Source organism: Anolis carolinensis, unplaced genomic scaffold (genome assembly GCF_035594765.1).
Source record: "Anolis carolinensis isolate JA03-04 unplaced genomic scaffold, rAnoCar3.1.pri scaffold_12, whole genome shotgun sequence".
Lineage (NCBI taxonomy): Eukaryota > Metazoa > Chordata > Lepidosauria > Squamata > Dactyloidae > Anolis > Anolis carolinensis.
The window spans coordinates 20,247,683-20,262,377 of NW_026943823.1; the positions used below are offsets into that span (position 1 = coordinate 20,247,683).

The 14,695-nt window shown below is 40.7% G+C and overlaps 1 protein-coding gene across 3 annotated transcripts in view; it reads right to left on the reverse strand.

The window, feature by feature from the left end:
- The window catches only part of il1rapl2 (interleukin 1 receptor accessory protein like 2), a 584,424-nt gene that overhangs the window by 124,036 nt on the left and 445,693 nt on the right, over positions 1 to 14,695 (reverse strand). For all 3 annotated transcript variants that reach the window (XM_062963793.1, XM_008119838.2, XM_008119837.3), the window contains exon 6: positions 7,499 to 7,573. In XM_062963793.1, the coding sequence (XP_062819863.1) occupies positions 7,499 to 7,573 (75 nt within the window). The remainder of the gene's footprint in view (positions 1 to 7,498; positions 7,574 to 14,695) is intronic.

A 14,695-nucleotide genomic window follows, 5' to 3' on the forward strand; every position in this document is an offset into this window, starting at 1 on the left:
TAAATTACCTGCTGTTAATTAATTATTCACCCAGCTCTAGTCATTGTCTCTGGATCACTGAACTATAATTTGTAGCTTAATCATGGATAGCTGTAATATATGTAAATTCCTGTGCCTGTAGACTATTCAGTTGGGGCAGTGAAGGATGGAAAATGCTTTGAGTTAGCAGAGGATCGGGAAGCTTGAGCAGCAAAGCATGCAGGACTATTTGTGAGCAACATAATTGGAGCCCCTCGCAGTAAACTACGAGGCTGGAACTCTGCCGGAAGTTAAACTGATAATCATTTATTTTGCACATGCTCCATTGAAATGCCTGTAATTACAATGCTGGGGCCCCCAAGGCCCATAATACATCTCTATGCACTAGAGGAAGACACACAAAAGAGAAGAAAATCCACTAACAAAGTGAGACAAAGCATTTGCATAAGACGTGCATTTGTTTTATATACCGTATATACTCGAGTATAAGCCGACCCGAATATAAGCCAAGGCACCTAATTTTACCGCAAAAAAACTGGGAAAACATTGACTCCAGTATAAGCCGAGATACCAATAAAATTACATTAATTGAGGCCTCAGTAGTTTAAATGTTTTTGAATCTTTACATCAAACTGTAATTTAAGATATTGAACTCTGATTAAATCATTATTTTCATCTTCTTCAATGTAAATGTGCTTATGTATCCTTTTAATGATAATAGAGTGAAATAATAAATGTTTTAATAAATAGAGTAAAATAATAAATGTATTAATAATAATAAAAATAGAGTAAAATAAATGTAAAAGTAACAACAATAATAGAGTAAAATAATAAATGTAATACAGCAGAGTCTCACTTATCCAACATAAACGGGCTGGCAGAACGTTGGATAAGCGAATATGTTGGATAACACGGAGAGATTAAGGAGAAGCCTATTAAACACCAAATTAAGTTATGATTTTACAAATTAAGCACCAAAACATCATGTTAAACAACAAATTTGACAGAAAAAGTAGTTCAATATGCAGTAATACTATGTAGTAATTACTGTGTTTACGAATTTAGCACCAAAATATCACGATATATTGAAAACATTGACTACAAAAATTCATTGGATAACCCAGAACGTTGGTTAAGCAAATGTTGGATAAGTGAGACTCTAATGTAATAAGGAAAAGCCTATTAACCATCAAATTAGGTTATGATTTTACAAATTAAGCACCAAAACATCATGTTTTACAACAAATTTGACAGAAAAAGCAGTTCAATATGCAGTAATACTATGTTGTAATTACTGTATTTACGAATTTAGCACCAAAATATCACGATATATTGAAAACATTGACTACAAAAATTCATTGGATAATCCAGAACGTTGGATAAGCGAGGCTTGGACAAGCGAGGCTTGGATTAGTGAGACTCTACTGTAAATGTGTGTACAAATATACAGCACAGCACTTGGATAAGTGAGGCTCTACTGTAATAATAATAATTAATAGTTTTTGAGCATTTTTTTTGTTTTATTTTTTATATATTTTGGAAAGAATATAAAGCTGTACAAAAACTTCCATATCTCAACCCGCGAGGAGACAACTGTTGAAATTATTCATTCTTGCATCCAAGAATGAAATGAGCAGACATTTACATCCCTAACTCCATCTGCTGTAGGAACTACATGTTGGTGAGCAACTTCCAAGCCTCTGCTCTCCCTTCTGATGTTTATTTATTAACTTGAAATCGGTCTTGGACTGAACAGCATTTCAAACAGCAGGCTCTCCCTTGAGAAGTTGGAGACACAGGGTGCATCTGCACTGTAGAATTCATGCAGTTTGATACTCGGGTTGTGCATTCGGGGTAAACCTTGGCCTGTTTCGTGTCCCAGCTTTCGGTGATGGCTCCGACCTTTTTTTTTTTGGCATTCATTTTAGGCATTTATTCTTTCATTCATTCATTTATTTACTACATTTGTATGCCGCACTTCGCACCCAAAAGGGGACTCAGAGCGGCTTACAAATTCCATTCACATACAATACGTTATATTATTGGCATAGTACAATATTAGCATTAAATTACTATATTGTACTATATGATTACATTGTAATCATATTAGTAATATTACATTTAATATATAATATCTAATTAATATTATTAACCTGAATCTCATCATCTTGAACCTGAATCCCATAATTCCCATCAGAGTCATCGTGAACCTGAATCTCATCATCTTGAACCTGAATCCCATAATTTCCATCAGAGTCATCGTGAACCTGAATCTCATCATCTTGAACCTGAATCCCATAATCCCCATCAGAGTCACTCTGATGCTCTCGCTGAGTCACAACACCATGCCTGCTCTACTCACATTGTGTTCTTTCATGCAGTTTCTGCTAGGGAAATTGGGCTCAGACCTGAAGTAGGGAAATAAAGAACATTTGTACACATGTTCTCGTTCTTGATCCTGCAGTGATAAAACCTCCCACAATTCTCCAGCTAGCCAAAGTAGATGGGAACTGCAGTCCTAAAAATCTGGAAAGAACTTTGACAGCATTCATTCATGGTAGCTTGTCTTGAGAAGATGCCCAAAGTGATATCATTCAATGTTTGTGTGTGTGTGTGTGTGTGTGTGTGTGTGTGTGTTCTTCTCTGTGTTAATCAACACAGAAGAATTATTCATGCTCAGTTGTTGCTCCATTGAAGCCAATTAGGAAATCCCATGGCCTATTTCTCTCTCATTAAAAACCACCCCGTTCAATGTATCTAGATGCCATAATCTTTGATAGCCAACTGTGGGGAAAATAGCCTGATGCATGGTCCTGACCTTTCCCAGTACTGTGTATTTTGATTGGCTGCCCATTTGGCTCCTTTCTGCCCATTTAATAAAGCTGTAAACAATGCGAAAAGCTGAATGGAACAGCCGAGCAAATTGCAGAATGCTGAAAAGGTCAAAATAGCAGCAGAATGTTACTCTCCTGTAATTTACAGAGTATATGAGCCGTTCACATCCCAATAACTCATTCTCCCAACAAGCCTAGTGAAATGAATGCAAAAGTCACAGTGTGGAGACATTTAGAAAACGTCCTTGTTAGTATTAGTATTATTATTCTTTTAAATAAGAAAGAGATAGGCTTGTAAACGTAGCCCACTTTCAACGTCTGTTCTTTTCCCCTGAACATAAATGCAGAACTGTCTCCAGTCATGTTTCCAAATCTGTCCTCTCAAAATGCAAAACTAGCAAGTTCTCAAAAGCGGCGAACCAAAAACAAAGAAGGCATTTCAGGCAATGTTGTACATTATCTTTGGATTTTTTTTGGAAACATGTTGAACAAACTGTTCAGAGGGATTGATTAATGTAAAATCTGTTGCCATGTTAAGGGGGAGATGGCTTCCTGCCATTGCTCTTCTTTCTCTCTCCCAACCAACTGAGATAAAGAGGCTGGGATTAAATGCGTATCGGAAGAAAAGATATGCATTTAATCGCTCACCAGTCACATTTCCACATTGGTATGAAGGTGGATCTGTATTTGGTTAAGAACACAAACCCAAAGGATGCTCACCAATGGAAAGAAATGACTAGTGGAGTGCCGTAAGGAGTGTTCGGTCATGGGCCCAGTTCTGTTCAACGTCTTTATAAATGACTTGGATGAAGGTTTAGATCAGTGGTTCCCAAACTTATTTGGCCTGCCACCCCCTTTCCAGAAAAAATATTACTCAGTGCCCCCTGGAAAGGGGGCGTGGCTTAGAGGGGTGGGCGTGGCTCCTGCTCAAGAGGGCGGGGCTGAGCCTCTTCCCTAGTCCAAGATGCAGGGCTGCGACGGGAGGTGGGCGGGGCCAGGACTAGGATGGGCGGAGTTGCGAGCTCTGAGGCAGGGCTGAGCTTCTATCCCTGTCCTGCGGTGCCTGCCAGGACACAGGGGGTGGGGCTAGAGTAAGGGGTGGGGCCTATTCCCAAGTGCCTGATAGGGCTGAACCTCTATACCCCACACCCGTGTTCTAACAAGCGCCTCAGCGGAGGTATACAGAGGCTCAGCCCTGTCTCAGGCTCTTGGGAAGAGGTCCGGCCCTCACCCCTAGCCCCATCCATTAGTCCTAAAAGACCTCTCAGTAGAAGTATAGAGGCTCAGCCCTGTCTCGTGCTCTTGGGAAGAAGACCCACCCTTGCCCCTAGCCCCACCCATTAGTCCTAAAAGGCCTCTCAGGAGAGGTATAGAGGCTCAGCCCTGTCTCGCGCTCTTGAGAAGAGGCCCCGCCCCTAGCCCTGCTCTTTAGTCCTAAAAGGCCTCTCAGGAGAGGTATAGAAGCTCAGCCCTGTCTCGCGCTCTTGAGAAGAGGCCCCGCCCCTAGCCCTGCTCTTTAGTCCTAAAAGGCCTCTCAGGAGAGGTATAGAAGCTCAGCCCTGTCTCGCGCTCTTGAGAAGAGGCCCCGCCCCTAGCCCTGCTCTTTAGTCCTAAAAGGCCTCTCAGGAGAGGTATAGAAGCTCAGCCCTGTCTCGCGCTCTTGAGAAGAGGCCCCGCCCCTAGCCCTGCTCTTTAGTCCTAAAAGGCCTCTCAGGAGAGGTATAGAAGCTCAGCCCTGTCTCGCGCTCTTGAGAAGAGGCCCCGCCCCTAGCCCTGCTCTTTAGTCCTAAAAGGCCTCTCAGGAGAGGTATAGAAGCTCAGCCCTGTCTCGCGCTCTTGAGAAGAGGCCCCGCCCCTAGCCCTGCTCTTTAGTCCTAAAAGGCCTCTCAGGAGAGGTATAGAAGCTCAGCCCTGTCTCGCGCTCTTGAGAAGAGGCCCCGCCCCTAGCCCTGCTCTTTAGTCCTAAAAGGCCTCTCAGGAGAGGTATAGAAGCTCAGCCCTGTCTCGCGCTCTTGGGAAGAAACCCCGCCCCTGCCCCTAGCCACACCCTTCAGTCCTAAAAGGCCTCTCAGGAGAGGTATAGAGGCTCAGCCCTGTCTCGCGCTCTTGAGAAGAGGCCCCGCCCCTAGCCCTGCTCTTTAGTCCTAAAAGGCCTCTCAGGAGAGGTATAGAAGCTCAGCCCTGTCTTGTGCTCTTGGGAAGAAACCCCGCCCCTGCCCCTAGCCACACCCTTCAGTCCTAAAAGACCTCTCAGGAGAGGAATAGAGGCTCAGCCCTGTCTCGGCCCCCCCTTAACTAGCTCCGCCCTCTGTGTCCCAACAAGCACCTCAGGAGAGGAATAGATTCTCAGCCCTGTCTCGGGCTCTTGGGAAGAAGCCACGCCCACTCCTCTAGCTCCGCCCCCATGTTCTAACACGTGCCTCAAGTGCTCAGCCCTGTCTCTGGCAGTTGGGAAGAGGCCCCGCCCCTCCCCTGGCCCCGCCCCCATGTCCTAATAGGTGCCATCACTGCCCCCCTGGATTGCTGCAGCGCCCACCAGGGGGCGGTAGCGCCCACTTTGGGAATCACTGCAATAGACAAACAACTTGGAACTGCAGGTTGGGTATTCTTTGCAATTAAACAGTGCGGGAGAAGGGAATTGCAACATGCTTAAAACATAAATTGCTGCTCAAAGATTCTTCTTTTCATATTGTTGAGCCCACTTAAGCCTACATGCCTATCATTAAAGTGCCATGTGAATTTTTAGAAGAAGAAATGCTATGGGTCAGAACTTATGAACGAAATCTGTTGTTAAAACCACCACTCATCTTAACTGTTCAAATACAAACTTCTCAGGGTGAAATTATTGTCTGCACAGCACGAGGAAAAGAAATTAATATAATTGGGCTGATGTTCTTTATCTTCGTCTTTGAGTTCTCATGGAATCTCATTATACATTTCTAACACTGGGGAATGGAGGACAGAGAAAACAAGTGGATCGCTGCTCCAGTTTTCAGCTTCTGCCTTACTTTGATGGGATTGTTTTGATCTTGGTTGTCGCATAAAAGAATGGAAGAAAAGGCTTCTTAGGAAGAACAAAGCCAGCTTGGGGTATTATCTCAGCTTTGAGCCTGCAATTAGGTCACATAAATAGTTGGATTTGTTGAAGAACATAATTTCACGTAGACTCTACTTATGCACTGCTTTCCCCTTCTCTTCTAAATCACAAACAGGACATGAATAACAGCCAAAATACACCCATTTCTTTAAAAATTGAACTGGGCATGAGAAGTAAGAAGCATGGGCAAAATGCCTTGCCAAGTCAGAGGCATGGAAGCAAATACGCCAGTCCATCGTGACATTCCCCATAGTAATATTCTTGACAGAAGAGCACAAGAAGCTCTGTTGAGCCATCTCAAAAAAACCAGAGATAATTGCTTTCACCTGCATTGAGCAGCTAATCTATATATATATAAAAGGGTAATGGAATCACGGCACCGGACAAAACAACTAAACTAAACGCCCCACAACCTCGAAAATTGACAGCACAACCTCTCATCCACGCCTCTACGTTCATACAACAAAAAGAAAAGAAAAATTAAGTCCTAGCCACAGCAATGCGTGGCCAGGCATAGCTAGTCCTTTGTAAAACCAATGCATTGTAAATGACCATTCACAATGAACCCATCTGAAATAGTATAAATCAGGGGTCCCCAAACTAAGGCCCGGGGGCCGGATGCGGCCCTCCAAGGTCATTTACCTGGCCCCCGCCCTCATTTTTATAATATAATATTTTTATATCAGTTTTAATAATATGATATATTGTATATACATATAACATTGATAATAATATTATAATGTTATACAATATAATAATAATAATAATAATAATAATACCATGTAATAATATTAATTATATGTTATATATTACATATCATATTACAGTATAGTGGTATAGTTCAATATAGTAATATATAATGCTAATATTGTGCTATGCTAATAATATAATATATTGTATGTACATACAGCTGCTCTGAGTCCCTTTCAGGGTGAGAGGGGCGGGATAAATGTAATAAATAAATGTAGTAAATGAATAAATAAATAATTTTAGACTTAGTCTTGCCCAAAGTCTGAAATGACTTGAAGGCACACAACAACAATAATCTTAATTCACTTGATTATCTCATTGGCCAGAAGCAGGTCCACACTTCCCATTGAAATCCTGATAGCTTTATGCTGGTTACAATTGTTTTCATTTTTAAATATTGTATTGTTCTTTCATTGTTGTTGTTGTTTTGCACTACAAATAAGACATGTGCAGTGTGCATAGGAATTTGTTCGTTTTTTTTTCCTCCAAATGATAATTCGGCCCCTCAGCAGTCTGAAGGATTGTGGACCGGCCCTCGGATTAAAAAGTTTGGGGACCCCTGGTATAAATATTAATCTCCCTTCCCTTACTCAACGCTTGTGTTCTTCTAGGTCAATCCAAAAGAACCTACAACAGCCCCTTCATTCTGAAGAGACAACTTACACCATTCCCTGATGTTTCACAAACTCATTGTATTAAACCGCTGATGCAATAAATTCCACCACCACACTTGAGAAAGCAGTCAACTGTTTTCCATGTAATAACACTAGACAACAAACCATGCTTATTTCATTCCTTCCCCCCTCCCCTTGACCCTTCTTCCCAGAAAGAAACTTACCCAACTGGATATCTATAAAAGTGGTCTGATTCTCCATTGGGTATAAAGGTTGCGGTGGCCTCTTCGTGACTAAAGCTAGGAAAGAAAAAGGAGACAAAAGAGGAATGGGGAAAAATTAGACCAAACTGTAGGACATTGCTTTTAAGCTAATCTAGACAGCAGCAGATAGATGGGAGGAAATCATCTATTGGGCAGATGGCAAGCTATTTAACCTCAGCAGACTGAAAACCAAAGTTACTGTTAATGTGGGATTTGTGTATTGGTAGTTTTTAAATGAAATTTGTGTCTAGCATGTATTACATCATCCAGGAAATGCTATAGTGTGTAAAGAGTTAATTTGGTAAGAAGCTGTATTGACCTTGGATATGTGGCTGGAGCCAGATAGGAGTGTCCAGACTACAAGTGTGTTTGTATATAGCTGACTGCATCAGATGAGCTCTGTTCTGCCTACTGAGAAAATCTGTGCTGTTTGTCTAGAGCGAAAGTCTTATGTCCATTGTCTGCAAGTCTGTTTGTTTTGTTCAGTAAAACTTTGTAAATACTTTTTACATCGTCTCTGACGTTCCTTCGTTCTGCACTCCACAGATGTCATTCATCTGCTGCTACGCTGTGCGCATTACTCTGACAGTTACAACAACATCTGTTATAGAACTCCAATGCGCTGATGATAATATAGTCTGTGCGCATTCAGAAGAAGACATACAAGCCACTCTAAACACCTTTGCAGAAGCATACGAGAAGCTCGGCCTCTCACTGAACATTGAGAAAACCAAAGTGCTTTTCCAGCAGTCATCAACCAATCCCACTGCAATGCCAGGAATACAGCTTAACGGTGTAACATTAGAAAATGTAGACCATCTCCACTCCCTTGGCAGCCACCTCTACACAAAAGTCAACACTGACATTGAAATACAACACTGCCTGAGCTCGGCGAGTGCAGCATTTTTCTGAACGAAGCATAGAATCAATCCTCTACATCCATGGATTTTGCATCCATGGCTCAATAGTATTCCAAAAATGTTGATTTTGTTATTTTATATATTTGGTTCCCTTGACTCAAAGTGGATACCAAGGGCCCACTGTATTCACTAATATTCTAGTCTTCTACGTTTTCTGTGCAAAGACATTATTTTGTCCAAATGTTAAGGTATTTTATACATAACTATCACTAGTCGCTTTGAGTCCCTATGGGGAGAAAGGTGTTAAATAATAATAATAATAATAATAATAATAATAATAATAATAATAATAATAATAACAACAATATCACACAGTCCTAAGCACTTGGGAAGTGTTCGACTTGTGATTTTGTAATACGAAATCCAGCATATAGATCTTGTTTGCTGTGTCATACTATGTCTTTGTGTCAATAAAATAATAATTACCGTATATACTCGAGTATAAGCCGAGGCACCTAATTTTTACCACAAAATCTGGGAAAACTTATTGACTTGAGTATAAGACAAGGTGGGAAATAGCAGCAGCTATTACTAAATTTCAAAAATAAAAATTAATAATAAATTAATAAAATTACATTATTTGAGGCATCGGTAGGTTAAATGTTTTTGAATATTTATATAAAACTGTAATTTAAGATAATAAGACTTTAATAAGATGAGACTGTCCAATTCTGATTACCTATCTACTCGAGTATAAACTGACCCGAATATAAGCCGGCCAGGGACCTCACTCGAGTATAAGCCGAGGGGAGCTTTTTCAGCCCTGAAAAAGGGCTGAAAAACTAGGCTTATACTCGAGTATATACAGTAATAGTTAATAATAAAGCTAATAATAATAATAATAATAATAATAATAATAATAATAATAATAATAATAACAACCCTGAAAGAGACAGAAGGCCTGATCCTTGCAGCCCAGGAGCAAGACATCAGAACAAATGCAATTCAGGCCAAGATCGAAAAATCAGCTGATGACCCAAAATGCAGACTGTGCAAGGAAACCGAAGAAACCATTGATCATATCCTCAGCTGCTGTAAGAAAATTGCACAGACAGACTACAAACAGAGGCACAACTATGTGGCCCAAATGATTCATTGGAACTTATGCCTCAAGTACCACCTCCCAGCAGCAAAGAACTGGTGGGATCACAAACCTGCAAAAGTCTTGGAAAATGAGCACGCAAAGATACTGTGGGACTTCCGAATCCAGACTGACAAAGTTCTGGAACACAACACACCAGACATCACAGTTGTGGAAAAGAAAAAGGTTTGGATCATTGATGTTGCCATCCCAGGTGACAGTCGCATTGACGAGAAACAACAGGAAAAACTCAGCCGCTATCAGGACCTCAAGATTGAACTGCAAAGACTCTGGCAGAAACCAGTGCAGGTGGTCCCGGTGGTGATGGGCACATTGGGTGCCGTGCCGAAAGATCTCAGCCGGCATTTGGAAACAATAGACATTGACAAAATTACGATCTGCCAACTGCAAAAGGCCACCCGACTGGGATCTGCACGCATCATCCGAAAATACATCACACAGTCCTAGACACTTGCGAAGTGTTCGACTTGTGATTTTGTGATACGAAATCCAGCATGCCTATCTTGTTTGCTGTGTCATAATAAAATAATAATAATAATAATAATAATAATAATAATAATAATAATCCACTGGCAGAAACCAGTGCGGGTGGTCCTGGTGGTGATGGGCACATTGGGTGCCGTGCCGAAAGATCTCAGCCGGCATTTGGAAACAATAGACATTGACAAAATTACGATCTGCCAACTGCAAAAGGCCACCCTACTGGGATCTGCGCGCATCATCCGAAAATACATCACACAGTCCTAGACACTTGGGAAGTGTTTGAGTTGTGATTTTGTGATACAAAATCCAGCATGTCTATCTTGTTTGCTGTGTCATAATAATAATAATAATAATAATAATAATAATAATAATAATAATAATAATAATAACTCATTGAAACTATGCAAAAACTATTGAAATAGTGCAGAAAACTTCTGGTTTCTTCTTGCCTGTAAAGGTGGAAGAAGCAAAAATGTACATGCCTAGAATGCCTTTCAGTCCTAATCAGAGTCAGAGTTAAATTCAGAAAATGTAAGCATTTTTCCCACCAACCGAGATGTATGAACTTTCTAATGTACTTTCCCCAGTGCCCTTCCAAGAAAATAACATTCTAATCCATATACCTATTAAGACTGGCCTTTCGGTGCCGACTAGCAATTACCTTCTACGCCAGATCCAAGTGATATACATTCAAAGGAAAAGCCCTGTTTGCACAGAGGCATCATGAAGGCATCTCTGAAGACTTATGGCGCTCCCATGCACAATTTCACTTGAGCCAAAATGGGAAATTCCATTTTGCTCAAAAACTCCTCGTCCCCAACTCAAAGGCAACAATTGACCCCAAGGAAACATCAGGGCCACCTCATGCAATTAGATGACTTTTGGATAAGCCGAGGAGTCGGAAATTGCTGGCAGGGAAAGAAAACAATCGATTTCTTTTGCTAATGCGCCCAGGGCCCCCGTATGGCATTAGAGAGAGAAGAGAGAGCTGTCAATGCTACTTAATCATTGTGTTATCTCTATTGAGAATTTCTTAAAAAGCTGCATGCTGGATCATTGCACAATTCGCAAAGTCTAATGCAGTTGACATTGTTGATGGGGCGACTTTAGAGACCAATCACTAAGGTCTGATTCATGGGCCTGGAAATTGGCCCGGATCACCCAGCAAGCTCAAAAAGTACCAGCAAAGGATGAGAATACTTTGAGAAGCTAAACAGTGGATAATAACAAAACTTGTTGAAACAAGAGACTTCCTGCCGAAGAATACTATAGATCAGGGGTCCCCAAACTTTTTAAACAGGAGGGCCGGACTATAGTTGGCCACCGAGCAATAATAATTAACAACAACAACAACAACAATAATAAAGAGGGTTGGAAGAGACCCTTTGGGCCATTGAGTCCAATCCCCTTCTGCCCTTGTGCCCCGAAAGCACAAGCAAAGCACCCCTGACAGATGGCCACCCAGTCTCAATGTTAATAATAATAATAATAATAATAATAATAATAATAATAATCATAATCATAAGGGTTGGAAGAGAGCTCTTGGGCCATTTAGTCCACCCCCCCTTCTGCTTTTGTGCACCGAAAGCACAAGCAAAGCACCCCTGACAGATGGCCACCCAGCCTCAATGTTAATTATAGTAATAATAGTAATAATAGTAATAATAGTAATAATAATAATAATCATCATCATCATCATCAAGAGGGTTGGAAGAGACCCCTTGGGCCATTTAATCCAGCTCCTTCTGCCTTTGTGCACCAAAAGCACAAGCAAAGCATCCCTGACAGATGGCCACCCAGCCTCAATGTTAATAATAATAATAATCATAATCATAATAATAAGGGTTGGAAGAGACCTCTTGGGCCATTTAGTCCACCCCCCTTCTGCTTTTGTGCACCGAAAGCACAAGCAAAGCACCCCTGACAGATGGCCACCCAGCCTCAATGTTAATAATAGTAATAATAGTAATAATAGTAATAATAATAATAATCATCATCATCATCATCAAGAGGGTTGGAAGAGACCCCTTGGGCCATTTAATCCAGCTCCTTCTGCCTTTGTGCACCAAAAGCACAAGCAAAGCATCCCTGACAGATGGCCACCCAGCCTCAATGTTAATAATAATAATAATAATAATAATAATAATAATGGTTGTAAGAGAAGAAGAGACCCCTTGGGTCATTTAGCCCAACCCCCTTCTGCTGTTCTGCCGTGGGGGCCGGATAAATAGCTTCGATGGGCCGCATGTGGCCCCCGGGCCTTAGTTTGGGGACCCCTGCTATAGAGTCATGCTGCAGGACTGAGAAAATGTCCAGAATCCTAGAATCATAGAATTGGAAGAGACTGCATGGGCCATCTAGTCCAACTTCCTGTCAAATATCTCTAATAGGTGGCCATCCAGCCTCTGTTAAAAACTTCCAAGGAAGGAGCTTCCACTGGACTCTGAGGCAGAGAGTTCCACTGCTGAATAGCTCTTCTTACGGTCAGGAAGTTCTTCCTAATGTTCAATGGAATCTCCTTTCCTGTAATTTGAACCCATGGCTCCATTTTGAGGGCAGCAGAAAACAAGCCTGTTCCCTCCTCCTTATGACACCCTTTCACATATTTATACTGTTAGTGTTTTTGTTGTTTTAGTGTGAAATATTCGATCAATTGTTGCTGCTGGATTGTGTATATGTGTTCCGGCAAGCATTCCAGCAGTCCAGGAGTTAATTACATGCCGGCCCTGATTGATTGCCTGGAGGGCCAATAGGTCAAGACTATTAGGCGGTTAGGAATTGCGGGAGTTAAAGTCCAAAACACCGAGAGGGCCCAAGTTTATAATAATAATAATAATAATAATAATAATAATAATAATAACAACAACAACTTTATTTTTATACCCCGCCCCATCTCCCCAGTGGGGACTCGGAACGGCTTACATGGGGACCAAGCCCGAAAACATACAACAATAAAATGATAAAACAATTATTCCAACAATAAAACATCAATTTCAATAAAACCATCATAGTAATCAACATATAGCATAAAATATTAAAGTTTGCCCATGCCTGCTCTAAAAGGTCCCTCAAAAGTAGCCAAAAATTCCGAAGAAAACTAAGTTTGCAAAGTAATTCTGTTACTACCACATCACTGCAAAATGATTTATTTTATTTGAACTTTATGTGCTCATGCTGTACTGTTCGAATAATGTACAGCAAATTGCAGTGTAACAGATAAACACATTCTAAATGCTAAAGGAGTGGGAACAACAGGAGGCCTGTGAATTGCTAAAGAAGCGGATGGACAAGTGCTTCCAAGGACATTTGCTGCGAGTGTCTTCCATTTGACATTCATTCAAATTTCCCTTTCTTTTTTCCTTCTTCTCTTTCTTCCCAAGAAAACTTTCTCAGTAAATAACAGGCTACTGAGTGGGTGGGTTCAAGAGCCACTGAGTCAGAAGTACATAACATGATGTATAACCTCATCTCCATCATTTTATTTAAAGCAGACTCTTTAGAGAAATCACAGGCTGCTTGGTCTTGGCTGACTGTAAAGATGATGCATGTACTTATTTATTTCCCCCGAACATTTGCAGCTCGAGGCACCTTATCACAAGAGGCAACCTCTGATAAGATCATCCCCTGCCCCTTGTAATTTTAAGACATTTTCTCATTCCTTTCTCTGGGGACACTTGGGGGAAAACACCATCCGCAAAACAACAGAGAGATAAAATTGTTAAAAGAAGGCTGGAGACGAGATGGATCACAGGGGTCACTGGCTTTTTAACACCATCAGAAAGGAGAATATGACGCATTTTAGTTTTGCTCTATGTGTCTCTGAGTGTTTGTGTGTATGAGAGAAAAGAGAGAGAGAGCTTAAGCACACAAATGAATGGGAAAAGCCATTCATTCTAACATCAGTAATCATAAACTTCAGGTTAGCTTCACCTTGCTAAAGACACCAAGCCACACGCAGGAAGTAGTCTTTTGTAGTTTATTAAGAAAATAGGCAAGAAATAGTTCATAAAGCAGGGGTCCTCAAACTTTTTAAGTGGAGGGCCGGTTCATGGTCCCTCAGATTGTTGAGGGGCCGAATTATCATTTGGAGAAAAAAAAAAAACAAACGAGCAAATTCCTATGCTCACTGCACATGTCTTATTTGTAGTGCAAAAACAAAACAAACAAACAAACAAAACTAGCAACAATTACTTATTTATTTATTACATTTCTACCCCACCCTCTCTCACCTCGAAGGGGACTCAGAGCGGCTTACAAGTTGTATGTACATACAATATATTATATTATTAGCATAGCACAATATTAGCATTATATATTACTACTAGCTGTGCCTGGCCACACGTTGCTGTGGCAAAGTGGTGGTGGTATTGGTTAAAAATTGTTGTGTAATTTTTATTTGACGTTATTTGCATTTTTAAATTAATTTTATTGTAAGTTATATTTTTATTTATTATATTTTATTATTTTCTTGTATTATTTTTAGTTATTTCCTGTTATTATAGTATTTTATTGTATTAATTTTTTAGTGTTTTTAATTATTTTTTTAGTGTTTTTTATTGGGTTGCTAGGAGACCAAGTTGGAGGAGCTTAGCCTTCTAACTGGCAGCAATTGGATAAAAGCAATTATTCCTCTCTCTCTAATTAGGACTTTAT